The sequence below is a fragment of the Pelobates fuscus genome, chromosome 12 (genome assembly GCF_036172605.1).
Source record: "Pelobates fuscus isolate aPelFus1 chromosome 12, aPelFus1.pri, whole genome shotgun sequence".
Lineage (NCBI taxonomy): Eukaryota > Metazoa > Chordata > Amphibia > Anura > Pelobatidae > Pelobates > Pelobates fuscus.
This window is the reverse complement of record NC_086328.1, coordinates 6,803,861-6,831,140: the sequence shown is the minus strand read 5'-3', so window position 1 is coordinate 6,831,140 and position 27,280 is coordinate 6,803,861. Positions and strand designations below refer to the sequence as shown.

Below are 27,280 nucleotides of genomic sequence, written 5' to 3'. Positions count from 1 at the left end.
CCCCCAGCCGGAACAGGAAGTAGGTTGTTCGTGTCTGGGTTAATAAAGTTTATTGACGTCACCGGGGGGGGATTCTGGGATAATGGCGGCGCCCACGGAATGAAGTAAGAGCATTTACTATGTTTACTGATTGTATCTACCGGGAGACCCGGAAACAGCCCGAGTGTCCCCCTCTGTGTGTATAGAGACCGATAGCCGGGTGTACAGACCGATAGCCGTGTATACAGACCGATAGCCGGGTGTAGAGACCGCTGGCCGTGTATACAGACCGCTGGCCGGGTGTAGAGACCGCTGGCCGGGTGTAGAGACCTCTGGCCGGGTGTAGAGACCTCTGGCCGGGTGTAGAGACCTCTGGCCGGGTGTAGAGACCTCTGGCCGGGTGTAGAGACCTCTGGCCGGGTGTAGAGACCTCTGGCCGGGTGTAGAGACCTCTGGCCGGGTGTAGAGACCTCTGGCCGGGTGTAGAGACCTCTGGCCGGGTGTAGAGACCTCTGGCCGGGTGTAGAGACCTCTGGCCGGGTGTAGAGACCTCTGGCCGGGTGTAGAGGCCTCTGGCCGGGTGTAGAGGCCTCTGGCCGGGTGTAGAGGCCTCTGGCCGGGTGTAGAGGCCTCTGGCCGGGTGTAGAGGCCTCTGGCCGGGTGTAGAGGCCTCTGGCCGGGTGTAGAGGCCTCTGGCCGGGTGTAGAGGCCTCTAGCCGGGTGTAGAGGCCTCTAGCCGGGTGTAGAGCCTCTCTGTGTGTATACAGAGCGATAGCCGGGTGTAGAGCCTCTCTGTGTGTATACAGAGCGATAGCCGGGTGTAGAGCCTCTCTGTGTGTATACAGACCGATAGCCGTATATCGAGCCTCTCTGTGTGTATACAGACCGATAGCCGTATATCGAGCCTCTCTGTGTGTATACAGACCGATAGCCGGGTGTAGAGCCTCTCTGTGTGTATACAGACCGATAGCCGGGTGTAGAGCCTCTCTGTGTGTATACAGAGCGATAGCCGGGTGTAGAGCCTCTCTGTGTGTATACAGACCGATAGCCGGGTGTAGAGCCTCTCTGTGTGTATACAGACCGATAGCCGGGTGTAGAGCCTCTCTGTGTGTATACAGACCGATAGCCGGGTGTAGAGCCTCTCTGTGTGTATACAGAGCGATAGCCGGGTGTAGAGCCTCTCTGTGTGTATACAGAGCGATAGCCGGGTGTAGAGCCTCTCTGTGTGTATACAGAGCGATAGCCGGGTGTAGAGCCTCTCTGTGTGTATACAGAGCGATAGCCGGGTGTAGAGCCTCTCTGTGTGTATACAGAGCGATAGCCGGGTGTAGAGCCTCTCTGTGTGTATACAGAGCGATAGCCGGGTGTAGAGCCTCTCTGTGTGTATACAGAGCGATAGCCGGGTGTAGAGCCTCTCTGTGTGTATACAGAGCGATAGCCGGGTGTAGAGCCTCTCTGTGTGTATACAGAGCGATAGCCGGGTGTAGAGCCTCTCTGTGTGTATACAGAGCGATAGCCGGGTGTAGAGCCTCTCTGTGTGTATACAGAGCGATAGCCGGGTGTAGAGCCTCTCTGTGTGTATACAGACCGATAGCCGGGTGTAGAGCCTCTCTGTGTGTATACAGACCGATAGCCGGGTGTAGAGCCTCTCTGTGTGTATACAGACCGATAGCCGGGTGTAGAGCCTCTCTGTGTGTATACAGACCGATAGCCGGGTGTAGAGCCTCTCTGTGTGTATACAGACCGATAGCCGGGTGTAGAGCCTCTCTGTGTGTATACAGACCGATAGCCGGGTGTAGAGCCTCTCTGTGTGTATACAGACCGATAGCCGGGTGTAGAGCCTCTCTGTGTGTATACAGACCGATAGCCGTATATCGAGCCTCTCTGTGTGTATACAGACCGATAGCCGTATATCGAGCCTCTCTGTGTGTATACAGACCGATAGCCGTATATCGAGCCTCTCTGTGTGTATACAGACCGATAGCCGTATATCGAGCCTCTCTGTGTGTATACAGACCGATAGCCGTATATCGAGCCTCTCTGTGTGTATACAGACCGATAGCCGTATATCGAGCCTCTCTGTGTGTATACAGACCGATAGCCATATATCGAGCCTCTCTGTGTGTATACAGACCGATAGCTGTGTATATAGAGCCCGGCTCGCTCTGTTTACCTCTCTGTGTGTATATAGATTGAGTGAGATCTCTAGCTGTATATATAGAGCCCGGCTCTCTGTATATAGACTGAGTGAGATCTCTAGCTGTATATATAGCCCGGCTCGCTCTGTGTTTACCTCTCTGTGTGTATATAGACTGAGTGAGATCTCTAGCTGTATATGTAGAGCCCGGCTCTCTGTATATAGACTGAGTGAGATCTCTAGCTGTAAATATAGCCCGGCTCGCTCTGTGTTTACCTCTCTGTGTGTATATAGACTGAGTGAGATCTCTAGCTGTATATATAGAGCCTGGCTCTCTGTATATAGACTGAGTGAGATCTCTAGATGTGTATATATAGAGCCCGGCTCGCTCTGTGTTTAACTCTCTGTGTGTATATAGACTGAGTGAGATCTCTAGCTGTATATATAGAGCCCGGCTCTCTGTATATAGACTGAGTGAGATCTCTAGCTGTATATATAGAGCCCGGCTCTCTGTATATAGACTGAGTGAGATCTCTAGCTGTATATATAGAGCCCGGCTCGCTCTGTGTTTACCTCTCTGTGTGTATATAGACTGAGTGAGATCTCTAGCTGTATATATAGAGCCCGGCTCGCTCTGTGTTTATCTCTCTGTGTGTATATAGACTGAGTGAGATCTCTAGCTGTATATATAGAGCCCGGCTCGCTCTGTGTTTACCTCTCTGTCTGTATATAGACTGAGTGAGATCTCTAGCTGTATATATAGAGCCCGGCTCGCTCTGTATTTACCTCTCTGTGTGTATATAGACTGAGATCTCTAGCTGTGTATATATAGAGCCCGGCTCGCTCTGTGTTTACCTCTTTGTGTGTATATAGACTGATATCTCTAGCTGTATATATAGAGCCCGGCTCGCTCTGTATTTACCTCTCTGTGTGTATATAGACTGAGTGAGATCTCTAGCTGTATATATAGAGCCCGGCTTGCTCTGTGTTTACTTCTCTGTGTGTATATAGACTGAGTGAGCTCTCTAGCTGTATATATAGAGCCCGGCTCTCTGTATATAGACTGAGTGAGATCTCTAGCTGTATATATAGAGCCCGGCTCGCTCTGTATTTACCTCTCTGTGTGTATATAGACTGAGTGAGATCTCTTGCTGTATATATATAGAGCCCGGCTCGCTCTGTATTTACCTCTCTGTGAGTATATAGACTGAGTGAGATCTCTAGCTGTATATATAGAGCCCGGCTCGCTCTGTGTTTAACTCTGTGTGTATATAGACTGAGTGAGATCTCTAGCTGTATATATAGAGCCCGGCTCTCTGTATATAGACTGAGTGAGATCTCTAGCTGTATATATAGAGCCCGGCTCTCTGTATATAGACTGAGTGAGATCTCTAGCTGTATATATAGAGCCCGGCTCGCTCTGTGTTTACCTCTCTGTGTGTATATAGACCGAGTGAGATCTCTAGCTGTATATATAGAGCCTGGCTCTCTGTATATAGACTGAGTGAGATCTCTAGCTGTATATATAGAGCCCGGCTCGCTCTGTGTTTACCTCTCTGTGTGTATATAGACTGAGTGAGATCTCTAGCTGTATATATAGAGCCCGGCTCGCTCTGTATTTACCTCTCTGTGTGTATATAGACTGAGTGAGATCTCTTGCTGTATATATATAGAGCCCGGCTCGCTCTGTATTTACCTCTCTGTGAGTATATAGACTGAGTGAGATCTCTAGCTGTATATATAGAGCCCGGCTCGCTCTGTGTTTAACTCTGTGTGTATATAGACTGAGTGAGATCTCTAGCTGTATATATAGAGCCCGGCTCTCTGTATATAGACTGAGTGAGATCTCTAGCTGTATATATAGAGCCCGGCTCTCTGTATATAGACTGAGTGAGATCTCTAGCTGTATATATAGAGCCCGGCTCGCTCTGTGTTTACCTCTCTGTGTGTATATAGACCGAGTGAGATCTCTAGCTGTATATATAGAGCCTGGCTCTCTGTATATAGACTGAGTGAGATCTCTAGCTGTATATATAGAGCCCGGCTCGCTCTGTGTTTACCTCTCTGTGTGTATATAGACTGAGTGAGATCTCTAGCTGTATATATAGAGCCCGGCTCGCTCTGTGTTTAACTCTGTGTGTATATAGACTGAGTGAGATCTCTAGCTGTATATATAGAGCCCGGCTCTCTGTATATAGACTGAGTGAGATCTCTAGCTGTATATATAGAGCCCGGCTCTCTGTATATAGACTGAGTGAGATCTCTAGCTGTATATATAGAGCCCGGCTCGCTCTGTGTTTACCTCTCTGTGTGTATATAGACCGAGTGAGATCTCTAGCTGTATATATAGAGCCTGGCTCTCTGTATATAGACTGAGTGAGATCTCTAGCTGTATATATAGAGCCCGGCTCGCTCTGTGTTTACCTCTCTGTGTGTATATAGACTGAGTGAGATCTCTAGCTGTATATATAGAGCCCGGCTCTCTGTATATAGACTGAGTGAGATCTCTAGCTGTATATAAAGAGAGCCCGGCTCTCTATATATAGACTGAGTGAGATCTCTAGCTGTATATATAGAGCCCGGCTCTCTGTATATAGACTGAGTGAGATCTCTAGCTGTATATATAGAGCCCGGCTCTCTGTATACAGACTGAGTGAGATCTCTAGCTGTATATATAGAGCCCGGCTCGCTCTGTGTTTACCTCTCTGTGTGTATATAGACTGAGTGAGATCTCTAGCTGTATATATAGAGCCCGGCTCTCTGTATATAGACTGAGTGAGATCTCTAGCTGTATATAAAGAGAGCCCGGCTCTCTATATATAGACTGAGTGAGATCTCTAGCTGTATATATAGAGCCCGGCTCTCTGTATATAGACTGAGTGAGATCTCTAGCTGTATATATAGAGCCCGGCTCTCTGTATACAGACTGAGTGAGATCTCTAGCTGTATATATAGAGCCTGGCTCTCTGTATATAGACTGAGTGAGATCTCTAGCTGTATATATAGAGCCCGGCTCTCTGTATATAGACTGAGTGAGATCTCTAGCTGTGTATGTGTATATGTGTATAGATAGATAGATAGAGAGAGAGAGAGAGAGAGAGAGAGAGAGAGAGAGAGAGAGAGCCCGGCTCGCTCTGTGTTTACCTCTCTGTGTGTATTTAGACTGAGTGAGATCTCTAGCTGTGTGTATATATATATATGCGCCAGGCTAAGACTGTGTTTCCCTTTGTTTACATATAGAATGAATGTCGCCAGTCTGTGTACAAATGTACAGACTGATTGGAATCTATAGCTGTAAATTTAAAAGGATATTCTAGGCACCAGATTAGGTTTTGGTGAATGAAGTAGTTTTGGTGTGTAAATCATGCACCAGCAATATCTCTACTCTGTACTCTATCTAGGGGCTAGTAACAGAATTGTTAAAAGCATCCTGTAGCATGGTATCTAATGTTTACACTTTTATTGTACATATGTTTAATTTAGATTTTTTTTTTTTTTTTTACATCCTGCTCTTTTAAAAGACTTCTAGACCCTGCAGACGTCTCCTATATGTAATGAAAGTTGAAATTACAGAGCAGGAGATGAATGCTTCTAAAGCAAGTTAACATCTTATTTAAAATTAAACCTTTTTCATGCAGACCGTTTGAGTGACAGCCAGGGGAGGTGTGGTTAGGGCTATGTAGCGGACCTTGGGTTACCCGGCTGGTTACCTCCGGTATTAATGAATGAAGAGACCCATTTACTCCCCCAGTAACTGGACGACACACAGTTCCAGGGGTACAACAACAGTTTTTTTGGCTCCACTCGACTTTATACTTTCCCCAAGGGGTGGATCACACTTGAAGACAATGTCCCCTCCCCCTAGTTTAAAGGAACCGGAACCCCAGTCACTTTGTCCATAGTTCCCGCCACTGTGTCCCCTCCCAGGGCCCTCCCACTCCCAGGGGTCCCCTAAAGGAAGCGGAACCTTTGTTCCATGATCGCTCCACTTAGTGTCCCCTCCCAGGGCCCTCCCATTGGTCTTCTTTCAAGAAGTCTTTGTATCTGGGGGTCGTAGTGCGTGAAACCTCCGGCCACAGAGAGCCCGCCAACCTCCACCATTGTCCCTATAGGATGTCCCCACCAATCTCAGGGACCCCCAGAATGTTAAATCACGAACAGCCTCCTTTTGCGGGGTCCCTGTATAAACCCAGCAAGGGACGTGTCTCATTTCGGAAAGCGAATGCTCCCCTCCGGCGCCAGTCTGTACGAACGGCGGCCACACAGATGTCAGGATTATAGTTGATCCAGCACGCAGAATTGTATCACACCTAAAGACTAAGGAAAACTTCTAACCGGACCTTAGAATGGCTGGACATAACGTAACCAAGAATAGTCAAAATACTCGCCGAGGTCAGAAATCAGCAAAGTCAAATACCAGAAAAAACACGATCAGGAACACACTCTCGGATAACTAGCCAGTGGAAACCATGACACTGCACTGGCAAAAAGGTAATTTGGGTTTAAATAACCCTCTTTAGGCTGTAATTGGCTGTCTCCGACCTCTGACCCCAAAGCATGCACGTCTGTGACGTGACTTCGCACGCACGTTGGCGCCATCTTTAATGTGGCCGAAGGCAAGTTTATTATAAAATCCTCGAGCAGCGGCCGGCGTTCCTACCAACGTCGCACCCACTGGGGACCGAAACAGAGGGAGATCAGGCAGTTGCCCGCTGCGACCAAGGTTAGTTTGAAACGATTCTGTTGGTGTGGCTATCTAGTTTATATGCAGCCACGCTGACACAAGCGGAGAGCCATGACACCAGAGGAGCACTCATTAATTACTTCCTGTGAAAAAAATCCCTCTATTTCTCCCCTTTTTCATCCGGTAGATGTAACTACCGAACAGAGACCACCCCCCTGGCTCGTTAACTTCAAAGTATGCCTCAATTGAACCCTCTACCTGTGCGGCGGGACTTGGTCGCCGAGTGTCTGGAACTAAAATCGGACACTCGACTTCCCGAACACTGGTCCCAACATACGAACGCTGGATCTTTATTTCCCGAGCAGCTAGGAGAGCGCTGTTTGGTACCTTTGTTCATTCGTATGAGGGGAACAATCGCTGCGAAGAGCCAGGGGGAACCGTTCGTGGAATTATTCGGTATTTGCAACTTTACGTAATAGACCGGCAAAACTACCCAAACTCGTGGAACTGTTTTGGGCAGCAACATCGCGGTTAGCCGGTCACGAAAGACTTCCATACTTTTTTGAGAACCCCTGAACCGATCTGGGTGAAATTTGAATTTGAATATGTTGGTCACCCAGATCGGGGCTATCAGGGGACGTATTATTTGTGGGGAAACCATATGCATAAAGGGGTGTTCTAAATATTGGGTAAAACTGTCTGAAGATAATGAAGTTACTACTTTATCCGACTTGATTATCTCCAGGACTAGGGGAGGGAATTGTATGTTTGTACTTGGGAGTGTTTTATGTTTTCCTTGTCAATGATTGGATGTACCATGTACCTCCCTGTGGGATGCACGGGGACTTCCATAAAAGCCAGTGTGTGATAATTAAAAGCCAGTTCTGTTGCTCCTTTCTTCTAGACTCCGGCTGATGTTTGGGTATTTGTATGCTTTACTAAGGGAATCGTCTGGTAAAGCTATTGCATTCGTATGGGAATCGTTTATTGTATCTGCCGAACGGAGAGTTATAATCACTGATGCTCTGGCCGTTCGCAAGGAGACTAACGAATGAGTATTGAATATACTAGGTTTCCTTACACTTCCCTTGCGGTTTCACACTATGTTGCGAGTTGCCAACGTTCTAATTGATTGGTGTGAACATTCCAATGGGTGCTGAGGAGGTCCTCATTGGGAACTGACCCGCGAAGGCTGCCACCCAGGAGAGACACACGACTGGCGCCGGAGGGGAGCATTCGCTTTCCGAAAGGAGACACGTCCCTTGCTGGGTTTATACAGGGACCCCGCAAAAGGAGGCTGTTCGTGATTTACCGTTCTGGGGGTCCCTGAGATTGGTGGGGACATCCTCGTCGTGCTGTTTGTGGTAGAGCGTTCTGTATCAACATTCTAAATGAGACTTCGTGGTGGGGCCCGTTTGGGAGGTGAATGGAGTCCCTTCGTGGTGGCACTCCCGAATTGGGAGCACGCAGCTCAGACGAACACAGAGTGAAATACATGACTGATAGGGAAAATACACGAAAGGGGTGCTAAGACCATAATACACATCACAGAACAACCCGGTCAATTCACAGTTTAACGGCGGTCCCGCTACAGAAACAAAAGTGAGGCCGTACAGGGGAATGACAAGCTGTCAGGGCACCAGGTAAAGACAGCAATGTTCTCTGTCCGGCCCCATTCCGCAGAGCCGGCCGGCTGCCCATTCCCCTGTGCAACCTCAGTGCTGGTAGGATGGTAGGAAGTAATCACTGTTTACTTCACTGGGGACAGTAGGGGGAGTCTGGACCAGCGGAAGCCCACTCCCATCAGCCACAGCCAGCCCCATTATTATGTGTATACAGTCCAGATGGATACCAGGGAAGCCACCGTCCTGCTCCCACAAGATAGGAAACAGGAGGGTAGCTAAAACAATGTGTTTTATTTCTTGTTTTTTTTCTGTTATTTATATAGCGCCAGCAAATTCCATTGTGCTGTAAATTGGGATGTATATGATATGTAGCTGGATATATAGCACACAGGTTGTGAGGCACAGCTATAACAGTTAAGTAGCTCCCAAAGGCCCAATAAAATTTCTCTGCTTTTTGTCTGTGACTCAGTGACATTTTTGTTCACTCCTTGACCGTTCCACCTTTTGGAAGTTTGCGAATTGTTCAAGTTGATAGAAGTTTATTTTTTTATTTTATTTTTTTACCATTCCAGGAATCCTGCATACATTGGGCAGTAGTAAGACCTGTGCTGGACAAGGAGACTTTCTGACCACCGCTGCCATGGACGAAGATTTGTCTTTGCATAGGCTTGAGGGCACTGATCCCTCCATGCAGGAAGGAGGTCTGGTCGTGAAGAAGATGAGCCCGAGCAGTGAGCAGCATGTGTTTAAAACACCAGCTCCCCGCTCATCCCTTCTCGGCTTGGACCTACTTGCTGCACAGAAGAGGAAAGAACGTGAAGAAAAGGAGCGACAGGAAGGTGATAAGAAGTCCAAGGTCAGCTCTAGAGACTGGGAAGGGAAAGAAAGAACCCCCGAAGGGAACGGTGACCGGGTTAGCAGGGGAGTTCACGGGGACAGGTAAGCCATGGTGATCGAGTCATAATAAAGCTTACTTGATAATTGTTTTATGAGTACAAACGTGATGATGGTGTGCATCTCTCCCTTGGTTAAAGAATGAATGACGTGGATTACATTTTGTTATTGCAGGCATTACAGAACCGCACGTGTGGAGACTCCTTCGTATACAGGAGGGGTTAATGAAGAATACCTAGCCCGGAGCCGACAGAGAGAGCGTGATAGGAGAGAGCATGGAGTGTATGCATCGTCCAAGGATGATCGACCGCGCAGGAAGGAACGCAGCAGTAGAGATAGAGGTACCCTAAAGCCCTGACAAGGAATTGATCTAAAGTTTTCACATTTTGCTGTTTTATGGCATAACATTCAAATCTATCCCTCTGACAGATGATCGCAGCAGACGTAGCCGGTCGGAGAGAGACAGCGGTTCTGAGAGGAGTTCGAGACGTTGTGAACCTGAAAGTCCAAGGCACCGACCCAGAGGTATGTCATTCGGGGTCTCTTAATTATGAACCATTTTACATTGCTCTTACTGTGTGCCAATAACATATCCCCCTTTATTGCTATGCAGACGCCTCCACACCCTCTCGCTCTGGATGGGAAGAGGATGACAGTGGGTACGGAGGCGCTCAGCGCTCTCACTGGGAGTCTCCCTCTCCAACGCCATCAAACAGAGACTCTGAGCGCAGTCACCGCAGTGAACGTAGTGAACGTAGTGAACGTGAGAGCTCAAGGAGGGAACGGTAAGTAAAAAGGATTGGAGAGTGCACGTGGATGCAGTGACAAAATACAAACAGACTGAGCAGATAACCATGAACTCCTAAACAAATGCATTTATTTACAATTAAAAAGGATGGGTACCGAGTGTGGGCTCGTTTTTTTTTTTTTTAAATATATGAGTAAATGTAAGAATCAAAGGTTAGATTAATTAATTGGAGGCCCATAGTGTTTAGTTAAAAATGGTATAATATTGTTGGGATAAAATCATTGTGAATAAATGGCATTCCCCAAATTGATAGACGATTAGATGTTTAGTTTCTGCTAGAAAGGGTTCGGTATTTCCTTGGTGGTTTGCCGAGAGCTGATAAGATAAATCCTAGGTACGTGACTGTATATCCTGGCACGCGTTCAAAAGGAAGAGGGTCTTTGCCAACGTAGGTCCGCTTTTTTAAAGACTTTCACGGTTTTATTCTTGTTATAATTGGTTTTCAAATCTGAGACCGTATTAAAAAGGCATCAAGCAGGTCCGTAATTTAGAGATCCTGCATAGCTTAGACAAGATGTTTTTACATGGGAATAAATAATGCATATTAATAATCCAATTCCCCATTACTTTTTTTAATACGTTATATCATTTTATTTCTGCGCAAAGAAAACCAATGTAGAGCTAATTGTCAGAAGGAAACCAAAAACTCTTTGCAGTCAAAGTCTAAGTGGCTTTGCTTTTTAGGGAATTCTGGCTCCTTAAACATGCTACTAAATCAAATATTTACAGATTAGGATGGCAGCACTATAATTTCACATTGTAGCCATCCTAAAAATCAGGCTGTCTGCTCCATGTGTGCAAACACATTTGGGGAGATATATGGGCTTTATTCAAAAAATAGGCAATTTGTAAAATTTCTTCTACTCCGGGATAGCCCTCAGTGGGATTAATAACCGTTTGGTAACACCTTGACTTCTAACCGGAGTCCACCAGGCTGAGCCGCTTTAGCTCAGGAGTGCTAAGAGAAGCTTGTAGCAGGAGATTTGGACAATCAGACTGACAGACCTGGGTCAGCCTGGGAGAAACTTTGCAGGATTAGCTTTTGGATTAATATATATATATTTTTTGTCCCTATATTTTGCTATAATCTGTCCCACAGGTTGTGTCCCTCCCTCCAGCTCTCCCCCCCCCCACAACATTTAGTGTTTCTACTTTTCCTTAATTAAAACTTCAAAAATACTAATTATTTAAAAAAAAAAAAAAAAAAAACAACAATCTGTTTTAAAGAATCACTATAGGGTCAGGAACACAAACATGTATTCCTGACCCTATAGTGTTAAAACCACCATCTAGCCCCCCTGGGTCCCTCATGCCTCCATAAATATAGAAAAGTCTTATTGTATTCAAGCCTGAAGCTGTAGATCTGCATGATGTTTGCCTCAGAAAAACAAGCAGTCTGCTGACATCATCAGAAGTGATAGCCTGATCCAATCACAATGCTTCCTCATAGGATTGGCTGAGACTGACAAGGAGGCATATCAGGGGCAAAGCCACCATGATTCAAACACAGCCCTGGCCAATCAGCATCTCCTCATAGAGATGAATTGAATCAATGAATCTCTATGAGGAAAGTTCAGTGTCTGCATGCAGAGGGAGGAGATACTGAATGTTTGGGTGCATTTTAGGATCTCCAACAGCTATCTGAGGAGTGGCCAGTGGAGTTATCACTAGGCTGTAATGTAAACACTGCATTTTCTCTGAAAATGCAGTGTTTACACCAAAAACCCTGAAGGTAATGATTCTACTCACCAGAACAAATTCAATAAGCTGTAGTTGTTCTGGTGACTATTGTGTCCCTTTAAGATCTGGAACAAAGAAGAAAATATATAATATAATATAATATAATATAATAATAATAATAAGTAGAGAAGAGAGGAGTATAAAAGGGGCATAAGTAAAGGGAAAATTAAAAATATAAAAAATGCCCTGCCACAACAGACTTATATCAGGCAGACTGCTTCTCGCGTGGAGCCGTGCCAGACTCCAGGTAATTAGTCACACGGTTACCAAACTGTCACCTGGGCACTCCTGACACCATAACAACTACAGCAGCTAATTGTTACGCTATACACTATATCGGAGTTGAAGAAATGTTTTCAAAATCCACTAATTTTGCCTCAATTTACTATAACTCAGGTTTAATGAAAAGTCCCTACATATATCTCCCCCTTTTTGTTTCCATGTATGTAGTAGACAGCCTGACTGTTTTAAAACCGAGAATATGAATCATGCTTCAGTGGTTATGGTGCTTGGAGTGTTCCTTTTAGTTTTCAATATACTGCAGTGAATAAATCCGTGTTTCATGGTTTTAAAAAGTAATGAAAGTTAAAAGAAGTGTATTCTCCCGTGGGATCTGCATGTTGACCATGATTGAAATGCTGTTGAGAATTCTGATTTACACACTCCCCCTCCCCCTCTCCCTCCCTCTCCCTTTCCCACACCCATCAGGGTACATGCTGTCCACACTCTGCACATTGTCATTGGCTTGATTTCTTAATTTTGCAGGTTTGGGAAGAACCAGTATGCTGAGGACTCTCCACTACCCACACCATCCTACAAGTTCAATGAGTGGGCATCTGAGAGACGCCATCTTGGTTCCACCCCGCGGCTCTCACAGGGAAGAGGTAATGAGTGGTTGATTGGGCAAATGAGATGGCAACGTGAGGGCCTTGATTTTAGTGGAGTTGAGCTGCAGTCGTTTCTTGTTTTAAAAACCGCCACATAACATTGAACATGCCAACTTTGTCAATGGTAAGGAGGGTCAGCACATGCCAAGAGTTTGATTGTGGATCTCGTCCATAGCAAAGTTAAAGGGTTACTCCAACCACCACGACTACTTCAGTGATTTAGAAGTGATCGTGGTGTTATGAGTCTGCTTGAAACACTGCACATCCAGAAGTATTTTTAATTGTGTGCCCGGGGGTTAGTTGCAGCCCCAGCGCATGTGACATTGGCAGCCCAGAACTCTTGCCTGAAGTCAATTTTGTGTATAAAAAATAAGTGTTCCCCCCCCCCCCCACACACAGAGGTTATTGCAATTGGTGTGGGGGGGGGGGGGGGGGGGGGGCTCCTCCATGGTGCTCAGGTCATTTCACCTCTTGCTACAAAGGGTTAAAGTAACACTTTTTAAAAAATGTATATATGACCTACTCTTTCCTTGCGTTTGTGTGTGTCTGTCTCATTCCCTTTGCGATTAAGCCATGTTCTACAACGCTACATAGTTTACATTTTCCTAAAGATATGATTTGTCAGTGAGTTTGAATACGTGCGTGTAACTGTTCTGTATTTTGTGCTTGGTTTACAATGACTATTGTCCTGTAGGGAAGCAGGACACAGAGGAGGACGGAATTAACTTTATGTCAGAGGACGATCGCCAGCAATGGGAGGATGATCAAAGGGTGAGCATAAAAAAAAGTACTCTCCTTCTGTTTATATCATGGTATTCTCCTGCCCCCTGGTGGTCACAATCTGCTTCTTATTCTTCCAGCAAGCTGACAGAGACTGGTATATGATGGATGAAGGATTTGATGAGTCTCACAACGCCCTGAGCGCCACGTCTCAGGAATATGTGAAGAAGAGAGAGCAGCTCCTGCAGAAACAGAACCACAAGAGAGTGTCTGCTCAGAGGAGGCAGATTAATGAGGTAAATAATTTCCACACATGTCATTATTCTGATTGGTTTGCACTTTCTTCTGTGTAAAACGAAATTCTTTCTTTCAGGATAACGAGCGCTGGGAAACTAATCGTATGCTCACCAGTGGCGTGGTCCAGAGGCTGGAAGTAGATGATGATTTTGAAGAGGATAATGCAGCTAAAGTGCATCTTCTGGTCCATAACCTGGTCCCTCCCTTTCTGGATGGACGCATCGTGTTTACTAAGCAGGTATAATGGCCTGTGTTCTAACTGGTCCTGAAATATGTCTGTAGAGCTTGGGTTGGAGAGTTGCAATGGCTGAGAGGATAATTGTGGCTATAAAGCAGATATATAGATCCTAAGTGGGGCTTGCTGATAGGTAGACATGTGTTGTTTGTGTCTGTGTACATCATGGAGTTGTTTCTATGTTTGTGTCTGTGTATGTCCTGCAGTTGTTTCTATGTTTGTGTCTGTGTATGTCCTGCAGTTGTTTCTATGTTTGTGTCTGTGTATATCCTGGAGTTGTTTCTATGTTTGTGTCTGTGTCTGTCCTGCAGTTGTTTCTATGTTTGTGTCTGTATATGTGTAATGGAGATCCCTGTACCCCTGGCTGGGTACCTCCGCCAAGGACCGCTTCCTAGCTGGAACAGGGGACAAACCTCAGCACTCCTGCCCCAGTCGCCGTGGCTTGACTGGGGTCCTGGCACCGCTCCCTCCTGGAGCCGAATGGGGAATTCGCTCTAGACACCCCCAGGCACTGGACGACACTCAGTCCTGGGAGCTCTAGTCCTTACAAGGACTTTCCACGTTGAATCCTCCCCACTGGAACAGTGATTAAAGAATAACCATTTCCCCTCCCAGTAACCAGACGACACATAGTTCTGGGTGTACAAGCTGGAATATGTTTAATCTGGCCAGATGGACTGCTTTTATACAATTTCAGACACCGTTAAGCACGCCCCTGACACTCCCACACAAACAGGATAATCCCTCTTCTGGACCTGAGAGGGGACTAGTTACCAGTCCCAAACTCCTCCCTGTGCCTGAGAGATAATTGAGTCAGGAACTGAACTAACCCAATTATCTCCAGACGCAAAAACCCCGCAATTCAGACATCCCCAAAATACCTTAAAAAAATCTAAAATCCCCACAAGTTGCATCCCCTGATAGCCCCGATATGGGTGACCAACATATCCAAAAATCACCCAGATCAGTTCAGGGGTTCAAGAATTTCTGGGAAGTCCTAATTTGAGTGACTGCACACGAGACTCCTGCCCATAACAGTTCCAGAAGATCAGGGTAATATAAAGATCAGTGTTATAAAACCGAACACAGGTGATGCTGGAAGTTCAGCGGTGTCCTGGAGTTTGTGTCCGTTTTTAGTTCCATGAACTCGACGACCAAACACCGCTGCCTGCGTTCATGCGAACAAGATGGCCGCCACCACGTGGTCATCCATAGGAAATGTGGCCACCCAGACGAACACTTAGAACACTGAAGTGGAAATTGCTACAAAGTAGCAATTAGGCTTAACAAGCTCCCGGGTGGTCTCCGGTTCGTGCGGCTATTAGGTTCTCGAACCATATAGTCCAAATACAAATATTACAGGGCCCATAGTCTGTGGGCAGGAGGCTGGCAAGCAGGCTCCTCCAGGAGCTTGTGGCAAACTTGCATGGACAGGCGAGTTTGTCACAATATGTCCTGGAGTTGTTTCTTTGTTTGTGTCTGTGTATATCCTGAAATTGTTTCTATGTTTGTGTCTGTTGCTTTGTTTGTGTCTGTGTATGTCCTGGAGTTGTATGCTTTGTGAAATACCATGAAATGCTGTATGGGGTTTATATTTGTATTTCTAACTCTACGTTTCACACATCCAGCCTGAGCCAGTGATTCCCGTGCGTGACCCGACATCTGATCTGGCGATCATCTCTCGCAAAGGCAGCCAGCTGGTCCGCAAGCACCGTGAGCAGAAGGAGCGCAAAAAGGTAAGGAACCGAGTCGCAATTTGTTGTCATCAGAGTGGTTAAGATGCCACATGTGTGCCGGTTAAACTCTGGTTTATCTCTGTCGTAGGCACAGCACAAGCACTGGGAACTGGCCGGGACAAAGCTTGGGGACATTATGGGGGTCAAGAAACAGGAGGACGAGCCTGAAAAGCCAGCTACGGAAGATGGGGCTGTGGATTACAAGTATGTGTTTGTTTAAATTGTGCCAGGGATGATAATTCATATAAACAATGAGAGAAACATACTGATTCTTGTTATAAAAGATTCTTTGTATTTTATGTCAATAACTAGCAACCAACAATCTGCTCTATTTTTGTTTGTCAATGACTAATGATCGCATTTTTCCTTGTAGAACGGAGCAGAAGTTTGCAGATCACATGCGAGAGCGCAGCGAGGCGAGTAGCGATTTCTCCCGTAAGAAGAGTCTCATGGAGCAGAGGCAGTTTCTGCCCATTTTTGCTGTGCAGCAGGAGCTGCTTACAATCATCAGGTAAATCGTCGGTATCTGTGTCTGTTTGTGAGCGTGCGTGTGCGTATTCCCATTTGGGATTCACTTATTTCACACTCCAACATTTTCTCACTTGCAGAGACAATAGCATTGTCATTGTTGTTGGGGAGACAGGCAGTGGAAAGACTACCCAGTTGACGCAGTACCTTCATGAAGATGGGTACACAGATTATGGAATGATTGCTTGCACACAGCCCCGTAGGGTGGCCGCTATGTCTGTGGCAAAGCGTGTCAGTGAAGAAATGCAGGTTGGCCTCGGGGAGGAGGTGGGCTATGCCATCCGATTTGAAGACTGCACTTCAGAGAAGACCCTAATTAAGTACATGACTGATGGCATCCTTTTGCGTGAATCTTTGCGTGAAGCCGATCTCGATCACTATAGTGCTGTTATCATGGACGAGGCACATGAGCGCTCACTGAACACAGACGTGCTTTTTGGACTGTTGCGTGAGGTAATAACCCACAGTCTATAACGCTAGCTGCTTCCCTCCCCACTTGCTATGTGACGCTGTCCCTTCCCTCATGCTGTCCCTTCCCCATGCTCTGTGACGCTGCACCCCCTCTCCTTCGCTCTGTGACGCTGCACCCCCTCTCCTTCGCTCTGTGACGCTGCACCCCCTCTCCTTCGCTCTATGACGCTGCACCCCCTCTCCTTCGCTCTGTGACGCTGCACCCCCTCTCCTTCGCTCTGTGACGCTGCACCCCCTCTCCTTCGCTCTGTGACGCTGGCTGCACCCCCTCTCCTTCGCTCTGTGACGCTGGCTGCACCCCCTCTCCTTCGCTCTGTGACGCTGGCTGCACCCCCTCTCCTTCGCTCTGTGACGCTGGCTGCACCCCCTCTCCTTCGCTCTGTGACGCTGGCTGCACCCCCTCTCCTTCGCTCTGGGACGCTGGCTGCACCCCCTCTCCTTCGCTCTGGGACGCTGGCTGCACCCCCTCTCCTTCGCTCTGGGACGCTGGCTGCACCCCCTCTCCTTCGCTCTGGGACGCTGGCTGCACCCCCTCTCCTTCGCTCTGACACGCTGGCTGCACCCCCTCTCCTTCGCTCTGACACGCTGGCTGCACCCCCTCTCCTTCGCTCTGACACGCTGGCTGCACCCCCTCTCCTTCGCTCTGACACGCTGGCTGCACCCCCCCCCCCGCCCCCTTGTTCTGTGACGTTGGCTGTACCCCACTCACCCTTTGTAATGCTGTCTCTTCCAGGTGGTTACTCGCCGTTCAGACTTGAAGTTAATTGTTACTTCGGCCACAATGGATTCTGATAAATTTGCTGCTTTTTTTGGTAATGTCCCTATTTTCCATATTCCGGGACGGACTTTCCCTGTTGACATCCTATTCAGCAAGGTGAGAGATGTATATTGTGATTGGTTTGTTTCCTCACTGGATCTTCCCCTTCTTTCACCCTGTATCCCTGAATGTTCATGTGTCTCCACGCTGAGTCTGTACCTTTTTCTGTATTTCTTTCATCGGTTTATAATCGTCCACAATTCTTCTCCCAGTAGTTTTAGTGTCTCATCCTTTTGCCTGGAGTTACTTTTTCCCACTAACCCTATCCTCTTCCTTATATTCTCTTCTTCTTTCCCAAATAACTATTCTCTTTCTCTATTTTTCCTTCCTTCTTCCTGTCTCACTGCTGTTTGTGCTGTTCAAGCCGTCCTTGTCTTACTCTGTTTTTACTTCTTCCCTCCTCGGCCACGTCCCCCTTGCTGGACTCCCAGCTGATCCCCAGTGGTTTCTTAGATATGGTTTTCAATGTGTGTATCTTGTCTTGTCTCCCATCACCACCTGTTCTAACACCCTCTATTCCTTTTGTATTCATCTTCTCCTGTAATCGAAATATTTCACTCTGCATCGTCTCTGCAGACGCCCCAGGAGGATTATGTGGAAGCTGCTGTAAAACAAGCATTGCAAATCCATCTCTCTGGAGCTGGGGGTGACATTCTGATCTTCATGCCTGGCCAGGAAGACATTGAGGTGAGCAGCTCCTACAATATTTACAGAGCCCCATGGGTAGTTCCCACTGTGCCCCCATTACATGTTACTTTAACAAAGCAATCTTTCCAATGTCTGTTTTACCTCCAGGTAACATCAGACCAGATCGTCGAACGCTTGGAAGAGTTGGAGAGTGCCCCACAGCTAGCTGTGCTTCCAATCTACTCCCAGCTGCCCTCCGACCTGCAGGCCAAGATCTTTCAGAAGGTAGGTGGTCATCAGACAGACATTGCACTGTGCTGGTCAATGCGTTCGTTCAGTCTGTGCTAGCAGGGAGCAGGTTTTACCAGTACCCTAAGCTCACATAATAAGGCACTGCTTCTCATACACTCAGATTAATTCCCATTCAGTAACCGTTATCTATAAAATGTGCACATTTATTGTGTATATAAAATTACATCAGACATAATAATAACCAAGTATTTAACCAGGAAAGGTACATTCAGATTACTCTGGTTTAGGGATTGACCGATATTGATTGATTTTTTTTTTAGAGCCGATACCGATAATCTGTGAACTTTCATGCCGATAGCGGATAACTTACCGATGGCGATATTCTGTACATTTACCATTTTGAAAAATAAATTAACTATTTCTACACAAATCTGTTAACTGAACATGTTTATTATTTAATTTTTTTGCAAATCTTTTTTTTTTAAGGTAAATGCACAAAATATACACCAGTCAGAATTTGTATTGTGTGTTTGTGTAGTGTGTGTTTGTGTAGGCATGTTGTAATGTGTGCTTTTTTAAAAATGTTTTTTATAAACCCCTTAAGGACACTTGACATGTGTGATATGTCATGATTCCCTTTTATTCCAGAAGTTTGGTCCTTAAGGGGTTAATTTTGTTTTAGTCCCCCCTCTCTGCTTCTTATCTAGCCAGGGATATGGCATTCCCTGTGGGGCACGCAGCAGTCCTGGGGCGCGCCACACACTCTAATTTACCTTACCTTACTTACTCCGTTCCTCTCAATGTGGGACTTCTCAGTGTTTGAAATGTCATGCGTGTTTTCAGCCAATGACATTTAACTTGGGCAGTGATATTAAATAAAACTCCCTTAGCCTAGCAAGTGAGACTATTTAGTGATCTAGGGCCTGTGCTTTGGTTTTACAATATGAGCAGGGGTCAAAGGCTTTCTTTTCTGACGTTTTAACCAAGTACATCGGATTAAAAATCATACAGAAGGCAGTGTCCCTTTAATAATATAAACCCACCCAGTATAACGAACTGTAACCTAACCTACACAGTGCACCTAACGTGTGTGGGAGCCTGGAGTGTCCCTTTAATAATATAAACCCACCCAGCATAACTAACTGTAACCTAACCTACACAGTGCATCTAACGTGTGTGGGAGCCTGGAGTGTCTCTTTATTAATATAAACCCACCAAGTATAACGAACTGTAACCTAACCTACACAGTGCATCTAATGTGCGTGGGAGCCTGGAGTGTCCCTTTAATAATATAAACCCACCCAGTATAACTAACTGTAACCTAACCTACACAGTGCATCTAACGTGTGTGGGAGCCTGGAGCGTCCCTTTAATCATTTAAACCCACCCAGTATAGCTAACTAACCTAACCTAACCTACACAGTGTACCTAACGTGTGTGGGAGCCTGGAGTGTCCCTTCAATAATATAAACCCACCGAGTATAACCAACTGTAACCTAACCTACACAGTGCACCTAACGTGTGTGGGAGCCTGGAGTGTCCCTTTAATAATATAAACCCACCCAGTATAACCAACTGTAACCTAACCTACACAGTGCACCTAACGTGTGTGGGAGCCTGGAGTGTCCCTTTAATAATATAAACCCACCCAGTATAACTGTAACCTAACATACACAGTGCACCTAACGTGTTGGAGCCATGAGTGTCCCTTTAATAATATAAACCCACCCAGTATAACTAACTGTAACCTAACCAACACAGTGCACCTAACGTGTGTGGGAGCCTGGAGTGTCCCTTTAATAATATAAACCCACCCAGTATAACTAACTGTAACCTAACCAACACAGTGCATCTAACGTGTGTGGGAGCCTGGAGTGTCCCTTTAATAATATAAACCCACCCAGTATAACTAACTGTAACCTAACCTACACAGTGCACCTAACGTGTTGGAGCCATGAGTGTCCCTTTAATAATATAAACCCACCCAGTATAACTAACTGTAACCTAACCAACACAGTGCACCTAACGTGTGTGGGAGCCTGGAGTGTCCCTTTAATAATACAAACCCACCCAGTATAACTAACTGTAACCTAACCTACACAGTGCACCTAACGTGTTGGAGCCATGAGTGTCCCTTTAATAATATAAACCCACCCAGTATAACTAACTGTAACCTAACCAACACAGTGCACCTAACGTGTGTGGGAGCCTGGAGTGTCCCTTTAATAATACAAACCCACCCAGTATAACTAACTGTAACCTAACCTACACAGTGCACCTAACGTGTTGGAGCCATGAGTGTCCCTTTAATAATATAAACCCACCCAGTATAACTAACTGTAACCTAACCTACACAGTGCACCTAACGTGTGTGGGAGCCTGGAGTGTCCCTTTAATAATATAAACCCACCCAGTATAACGAACTGTAACCTAACCTACACAGTGCATCTAACATGTGTGGGAGCCTGGAGTGTCCCTTTAATAATACAAACCCACCCAGTATAACTAACTGTAACCTAACCTACACAGTGCACCTAAGTAGTAGTTCTGATTGCCCCGTTTAAGTCTACACTGTCTATGACTCAGAATGAATAGAAAATAATGTCCCAGGTGACTGTTCGCATTGGATAAGAGACAGAAACATATATTTTTTTTAATTTTCATGCAATTTTGATACATTGTTTAAAGTACAAGGACAATGTGTGATGTCCATAAGTGGGGACCTATCGATGTTTTGATAATGTAACATGCATCTTGCTTTTGATCTCTGCAGGCTCCTGATGGTGTGAGGAAATGCATTGTGGCTACAAACATTGCAGAGACCTCTCTCACAGTGGATGGGATCATGTTTGTGGTGGATTCTGGGTATTGCAAGCTGAAGGTTAGTGCATGTTATCCTTTTCTGGTTTCTGTGTTTTACATCCTTGTCTGTCATCCGTCCATGTCTATAAGCTCTAACAGATTAGTTACCTTGTCAGGTGGATTTTGATGCAGGTTAAATTATATTTGTAAATTGTCACACTGAGTGATCTGGATCTTTTACTTTGGTCTCCACTCTGTGCTGGGCGGATATGTAGGGTTAGCGTGTGTTAATAAATCTGTTGGCACCGACAATGTTCGTTTCATCTGCAGGTGTTTAATCCACGCATCGGCATGGACGCTTTGCAAATTTACCCCATCAGTCAGGCGAACGCCAACCAGCGCTCGGGTAGAGCTGGCAGAACGGGCCCCGGACAGTGCTTCAGGTGAGTTTCTGATCCTACACCCTCCCTGCTTGTGGCACAGCTGTAGCTGTTGTGGTTATTAGCACTTAATAAAAGCAGTTCATGCACCTTTCAATTGATGTTGTTGTAATATTAACAGTATCTGTATAGACCAGGATGTCACTGAGATTTCACGCTAATTCCTGGTCGTTCTATTGTTCTTTATCAGGTTTATTCACATTTAGGGTGAAAGCAGCCTATTTGGAAGCATAGCTGACTCAGAGGATGTTTCCAGTTTAGATATTTTACCCTTGAATTCTCACGTTGGTGAATAACGCTGTTAGTCATTGGTTTGTGCGCGGCGGTATCCTGCAGTCCAGGCTCTGAGTAGGCTTGGTGTAGTGCGTAGAAGGAGGGTTCTCGGTAACCTGGTCTGCAGTGTGTTTCCTGCCAGGTCCTACATGATGGTAATAAGTATCTGATGGGAAAATCCACACAGACATCCTGTACTTTCTACCCTGATAGGAGAGCACAAAGTAGGGGCAGCCTAAGACTTCATTTTCCACTAATCAGCTTCTAAACGAATTATGTTTTGGATCAATTTGTATGTCGTTTTGTTAATTACTGTTCTTTCACCCTGGCAGGCTGTATACTCAGAGCGCCTATAAGAATGAGCTGCTCTGTACTACGGTTCCAGAAATCCAACGGACAAATCTTTCTAATGTGGTTCTACTGCTCAAATCCCTGGGAGTCCAAGACCTGCTCCTCTTCCATTTTATGGATCCTCCTCCAGAGGACAATATGCTCAATTCCATGTATCAGCTGTGGATCCTCGGGGCCCTTGATAATACAGGTAAAGCTAAGCTCCAGTTTAACACATTGCTTACTATGTATTGTATCACTGTAGCTGTCTGGACCCCTTAACTCCATCTCCCCCTTTCCCCAGGTTCTCTCACCTCGACCGGCCGCCTCATGGTTGAGTTTCCACTGGATCCAGCTCTTTCTAAGATGCTGATTGTGTCATGTGATATGGGCTGCAGTTCTGAGATCCTCATCGTGGTGTCTATGCTGTCTGTGCCAGCTATATTCTACCGTCCTAAGGTATTGCTGGGGGCAGTAGGGTTTTTACCATTTCATTCAGAATATTGGGGTAACTAGGAAAATATATGTGCCATTTCTCATCCATGACATTCTAACCTTTTTCAGGGACGGGAGGAGGAGAGTGATCAGGTTCGAGAGAAGTTTGCTGTCCCTGAAAGTGACCACTTGACATTTTTAAATGTCTTCCTTCAGTGGAAAAACAACAATTACTCGAGCGGGTGGTGCAACCAACATTTTATCCATGCCAAGGCCATGCGCAAGGTGAGTGCCTCCTCCAGCCATTACAATGAATAGTTAGTGTGCCAAACGTGACATTACAACATACTTCACGACCAGTTTGTGGAAGAGATACGTGTGGGTCTGTGCCCTACCTACCTGCTATCTTTGCTTTGTCCATGATGTAACTTACCAATCCTCGTGTTTCCAGGTTCGTGAAGTGCGTGCACAGCTGAAAGACATTATGGTGGCCCAGCGGATGTCCCTTTCTTCCTGCGGCTCGGACTGGGATGTAGTGAGGAAGTGCATTTGCGCGGCCTACTTTCACCAAGCCGCTAGGCTCAAGGTAAAAATAAAAATACCCTAACTGGGGGGGGGAGGGCGGTATATGGGGAGGGTTGGGGCTATTGGAAATTGGTAATCTTATATCTCTGCTTTTTCCCAGGGGATTGGTGAATACGTGAATGTACGCACAGGAATGCCATGTCATTTGCACCCAACAAGCTCCCTCTTTGGAATGGGTTACACACCGGACTATATTGTGTACCATGAGCTGGTGATGACCACAAAGGTAAGTGGATCATTGTGTGATGGTTACATGATGTCTATAGTGGAGGTAAATACTTGTCACACTTCCAGGGACAGCTGTGCCAGGTGCAGATTAATTAGATCACATGGCATCAGGCTGTGTAGTCTGGTTTTCTTTTCAATTTGCCCTTTATAGCTACTTTAAGATGACTGACAATGTGCCGTTGTCTGAAATGATCCTGTTTTAAGCCGTTCCCAGTGTGCTATGCTTTTAAATAGCCACTAGAGAGCAGTCTGCGGGGTTTCACTGATCTGATTTAAAGGAACACAACCCCTAAAGCACTCTGGCTTAGCAGTTCATGCAGGCTTGCTTTTAATATGCATTTACTCATAGTGAAAATTCAGCACAGTTGCTTTGCATGATATGGTATTAATCTCTTAAGGGGCAAGTTTATTTCTTCTGAGTATTAAATGTATGGATCAGCTATTTATCTATATTCTAGTTATATTAAAATAGATTTTATTTTTGTACTCTAATTACTGTATGATTGATACTTGTACTCTTTGTGTTCTATTGAAACGGAATCACATTGTTTTTTTTTAGCCAGACTGTTCCAAACTCCACAGTGAGTTTAGTGATAGAGGAAACCGTGATTTCATCTCCTCTTTTGGTCCACGTCGGTTCAGTTAGGGTTGGACACACATCTCTTATTAATGGAAAGCACACAAAGTACTGCCTAGTGTTAGTACATTCCCAATCCTGCAGCATATGAATGCTACACACTGCAGGGAAGGACTTTCAATGTGAGACCAAATAGGAAGACTTGATGTCCAGACAACCCTGACCAGGCAAACACAGCCCACAGAGGTGTTGGTATAGAGCAGGGGGGGGGGGGGGGCTGGACATTGGACTAACCGTGATACTGTCATTTTAATAAGCCTAGTCTCAGTCATTAGAAAATCATCTTACATCCATTCAGTAGTCACACAATCTAGGCCTGGCACCTACAGCAAGTAACTGTGCTTCAGTTTAGATGGGCAGACTTTCAATACTCAAGGCTTTCTCTGTATCACTCGGTTAACATGGGGCTGGTTATCCCTTGTTTGATGTAAACATTTACAACTAGGATATCCGACTTGCAGCATTTTTCTTTCCTGTATTGGATATAATACCCATTGGGTTCACTGCAGTCTGATTACATTTTATTATCAAACTTGCTTTAATGAAAGTGTAAATACGATTGATTGCTTTTAGATCTGGATAACGATTAAAGGCACCACGTTTTCATGGTGTTTGCTAGGTAGGAAAGTGTTAATATTATTGACCACCATGACCCCGCTGGCTGTATTACACCCTGTTGATTATAAAGTGCTATGTTTGTGTTCCTGTAGGAGTACATGCAGTGTGTCACCGCTGTGGATGGGGAATGGCTGGCTGAATTGGGTCCAATGTTCTACAGCATCAAACATGCTGGCAAATCCAGACAGGTAAGTGTTAATATATCCTCTCCTGGCTAATGGTCACACAGTCCGCACCGAGGCCCTAACTCACTGCTCCTTCACCTTCCAGGAAAACAGACGCAGAGCGAAAGAGGAAGTGTCCATCATGGAGGAGGAGATGATTATGGCTGAGGAACAGTTGCGATCGAGGAGAGAGGAGCAGGAGAAGAAGAGCACACTGGGCAGTACGAGGTGGGTTTAACTTTATTATCCAACTACGAAATCGAAACTGCAAAGATTCATCATTGGGGAACTTAAAAAAAAAAAAAGTGGGCGATCGGGAGGGATATTTGCCTGGTCTCACGCTTATTTCTTTACTACTGGCAATATGGGGTCAAGTTCTGTTTAACGGTGCTGATTTTATAGTCACGGCCACTGGTAATGGATTGGAGTTTGGTGCCTGTTCATATATCCCTTTAAAAAGTGTCCAGCCCCCCGAATCCAGAATTCCTGACGTATAATTAATACCACATCGGGATTTATTCACCAAGTGCTGAATTAATGTCCAGCCTTACTGCTGAGTGAATAGTTGAGTTTTTTTTGGCCATATTGAAGGATGTTAAAAGTGAACCAATCATCTGCAAATGCTAAAAATACTGTAAACTCTTTTCCTGTTTTGCTGGTGCTTGGAAGTACACTGCATGCGAAGCTAACACGCATCCATGTTTTAGGACTGTGCTATTATATCCCATGTATGTCAGAATAATATAGATTGAATAACTGTGAAAAATGGATTCAGACCAGATAACATGGCAAGACTAACAGTATGGATCAGGGTTCACAAAATGGAAATATCCCTGAAAGACCAAAATGCTTAGAGCACCTGTGTCAGGCTACTATATACACAACATGTTTAACCCCTTAAGGACCAAGCTTCTGGAATAAAAGGGAATCATGACATGTCACACATGTCATGTGTCCTTAAGGGGTTAAGCATTGTTTTTCATTTGCTTATTAAATGAATCTGGTGGCCAGACCGCAATTCTCGTGTACTGTCTGGTTTAGTTAGGACAAAAATACCGTGCTTACAGCCTTGTTTACGTGAAAGTAAATTCAAACCATTAGCCATCGATGATAAGAGAATTCTTGGTTCATTGCCCCCCCAAATCATAAAATAAATTAACTTCTGTATTTGTTAAGTGGCACGTACTGGAGGATGACACTCTCAAACCTATTATGATCTAATCAGCACTTCATTGAGTGTCCCTTAAAGACTATCTTTATTTAAACTAGGATCTGTTAAATGATTGCAGCATCACCTGGACAAATCCAAACTGTTACACTTGTGTAAAACATAATTTTAGTGGCTTTGTCACAATTCAAAATCCTTTTAAATCCACACACACGCATTGATTTGACTGGTTGTAGATGAAAAACATTTTTTGAGGACAAACCATCTGAAACAAATTTTTAGGCAAGTCTATAAATGACGTTACCAGAAGGACCAATGTAGGACTGCCATGGCTGATATAAAAATGAGTTTTTTCTTCTAGAGCCACATCTGGTAAATGATCTCAGGAATTGGAGATCCACGTGGCTGTTGATGCCATTTGACTAATAACAGTCGGTATTTGAATTCTAGAGCCTCTCTTGTTGTAGAATATATGTCAAACCTTTGTTTATAATTTTGCCCCTGTAGGGCTGCCAAGATTTATACCCCTGGAAGAAAAGAGCAGGTGGATCCTGGAACCCCAAGACGCACCCCTGCACGTTTCGGGCTGTGACCCATTTACCCGTGTCCTGATTGCTGCGTGGGTAAAGCCAGTGACAGTTTCTGGGACTTTTTGGCTTCTGTTCTAAGAGGGAAAGGGGTTCAGTCATTTGTTTATTGTAAAGTGGAATAATGTTATTTTTAAGCAATAATGTATTCGTTTTGGTTTTTTTTTGGTCTGGACGTGGAATAATTATTTTTACATAACATGATGCTAAATACATACAGACTCAGAGTGCTTCTTAAATCGGGGCCCATTTGCATATAATATCCAGTATAGACAGTACTGACTGTTGTTAACATGATAATTAACTCCTAACGAGTGTCGTAATGTCAGAGGCAGTCCCACAACAAGTGGATCAGTTGGCTTATCGGCAGCTTCCGCTGCGTGAAGCCAATTTAAGTGCTGTATATTGACTAAAAGGCAACTGTTAAATGCTGATTATTGATTTCCCTGCAATGCTGACTGGATGAAGTGTAGCTCTGGGATTCTGGCTTGGCCTCCGCTGTGTGCGGAGGGAATATTGTCATCACACAGACGGCCAGGTCATAGTTTGCTCATTCACGGCAACTGCAACGTTCTA

At 45.4% G+C, this 27,280-nt stretch overlaps 1 protein-coding gene across 1 annotated transcript; it reads left to right on the top strand.

Annotated features, from left to right (window-relative positions):
- On the top strand, window positions 1-26,848 carry DHX38 (DEAH-box helicase 38). The gene is made up of 26 exons (XM_063437819.1): window positions 1-104; window positions 8,998-9,364; window positions 9,494-9,660; window positions 9,749-9,844; window positions 9,933-10,104; window positions 12,633-12,751; window positions 13,449-13,525; window positions 13,615-13,770; window positions 13,848-14,009; window positions 15,635-15,742; window positions 15,831-15,946; window positions 16,116-16,253; window positions 16,351-16,723; window positions 17,475-17,615; window positions 18,135-18,245; window positions 18,354-18,470; window positions 21,211-21,318; window positions 21,570-21,682; window positions 22,285-22,493; window positions 22,587-22,741; window positions 22,847-23,002; window positions 23,169-23,303; window positions 23,403-23,528; window positions 24,878-24,973; window positions 25,056-25,177; window positions 26,625-26,848. The coding sequence occupies exons 2-26, from the start codon at window positions 9,066-9,068 to the stop codon at window positions 26,707-26,709; spliced, it is 3,657 nt and encodes a 1,218-aa protein (XP_063293889.1). The 5' UTR covers window positions 1-104; window positions 8,998-9,065; the 3' UTR covers window positions 26,710-26,848.
- The last annotated feature ends 432 nt before the right edge of the window (window positions 26,849-27,280 follow it).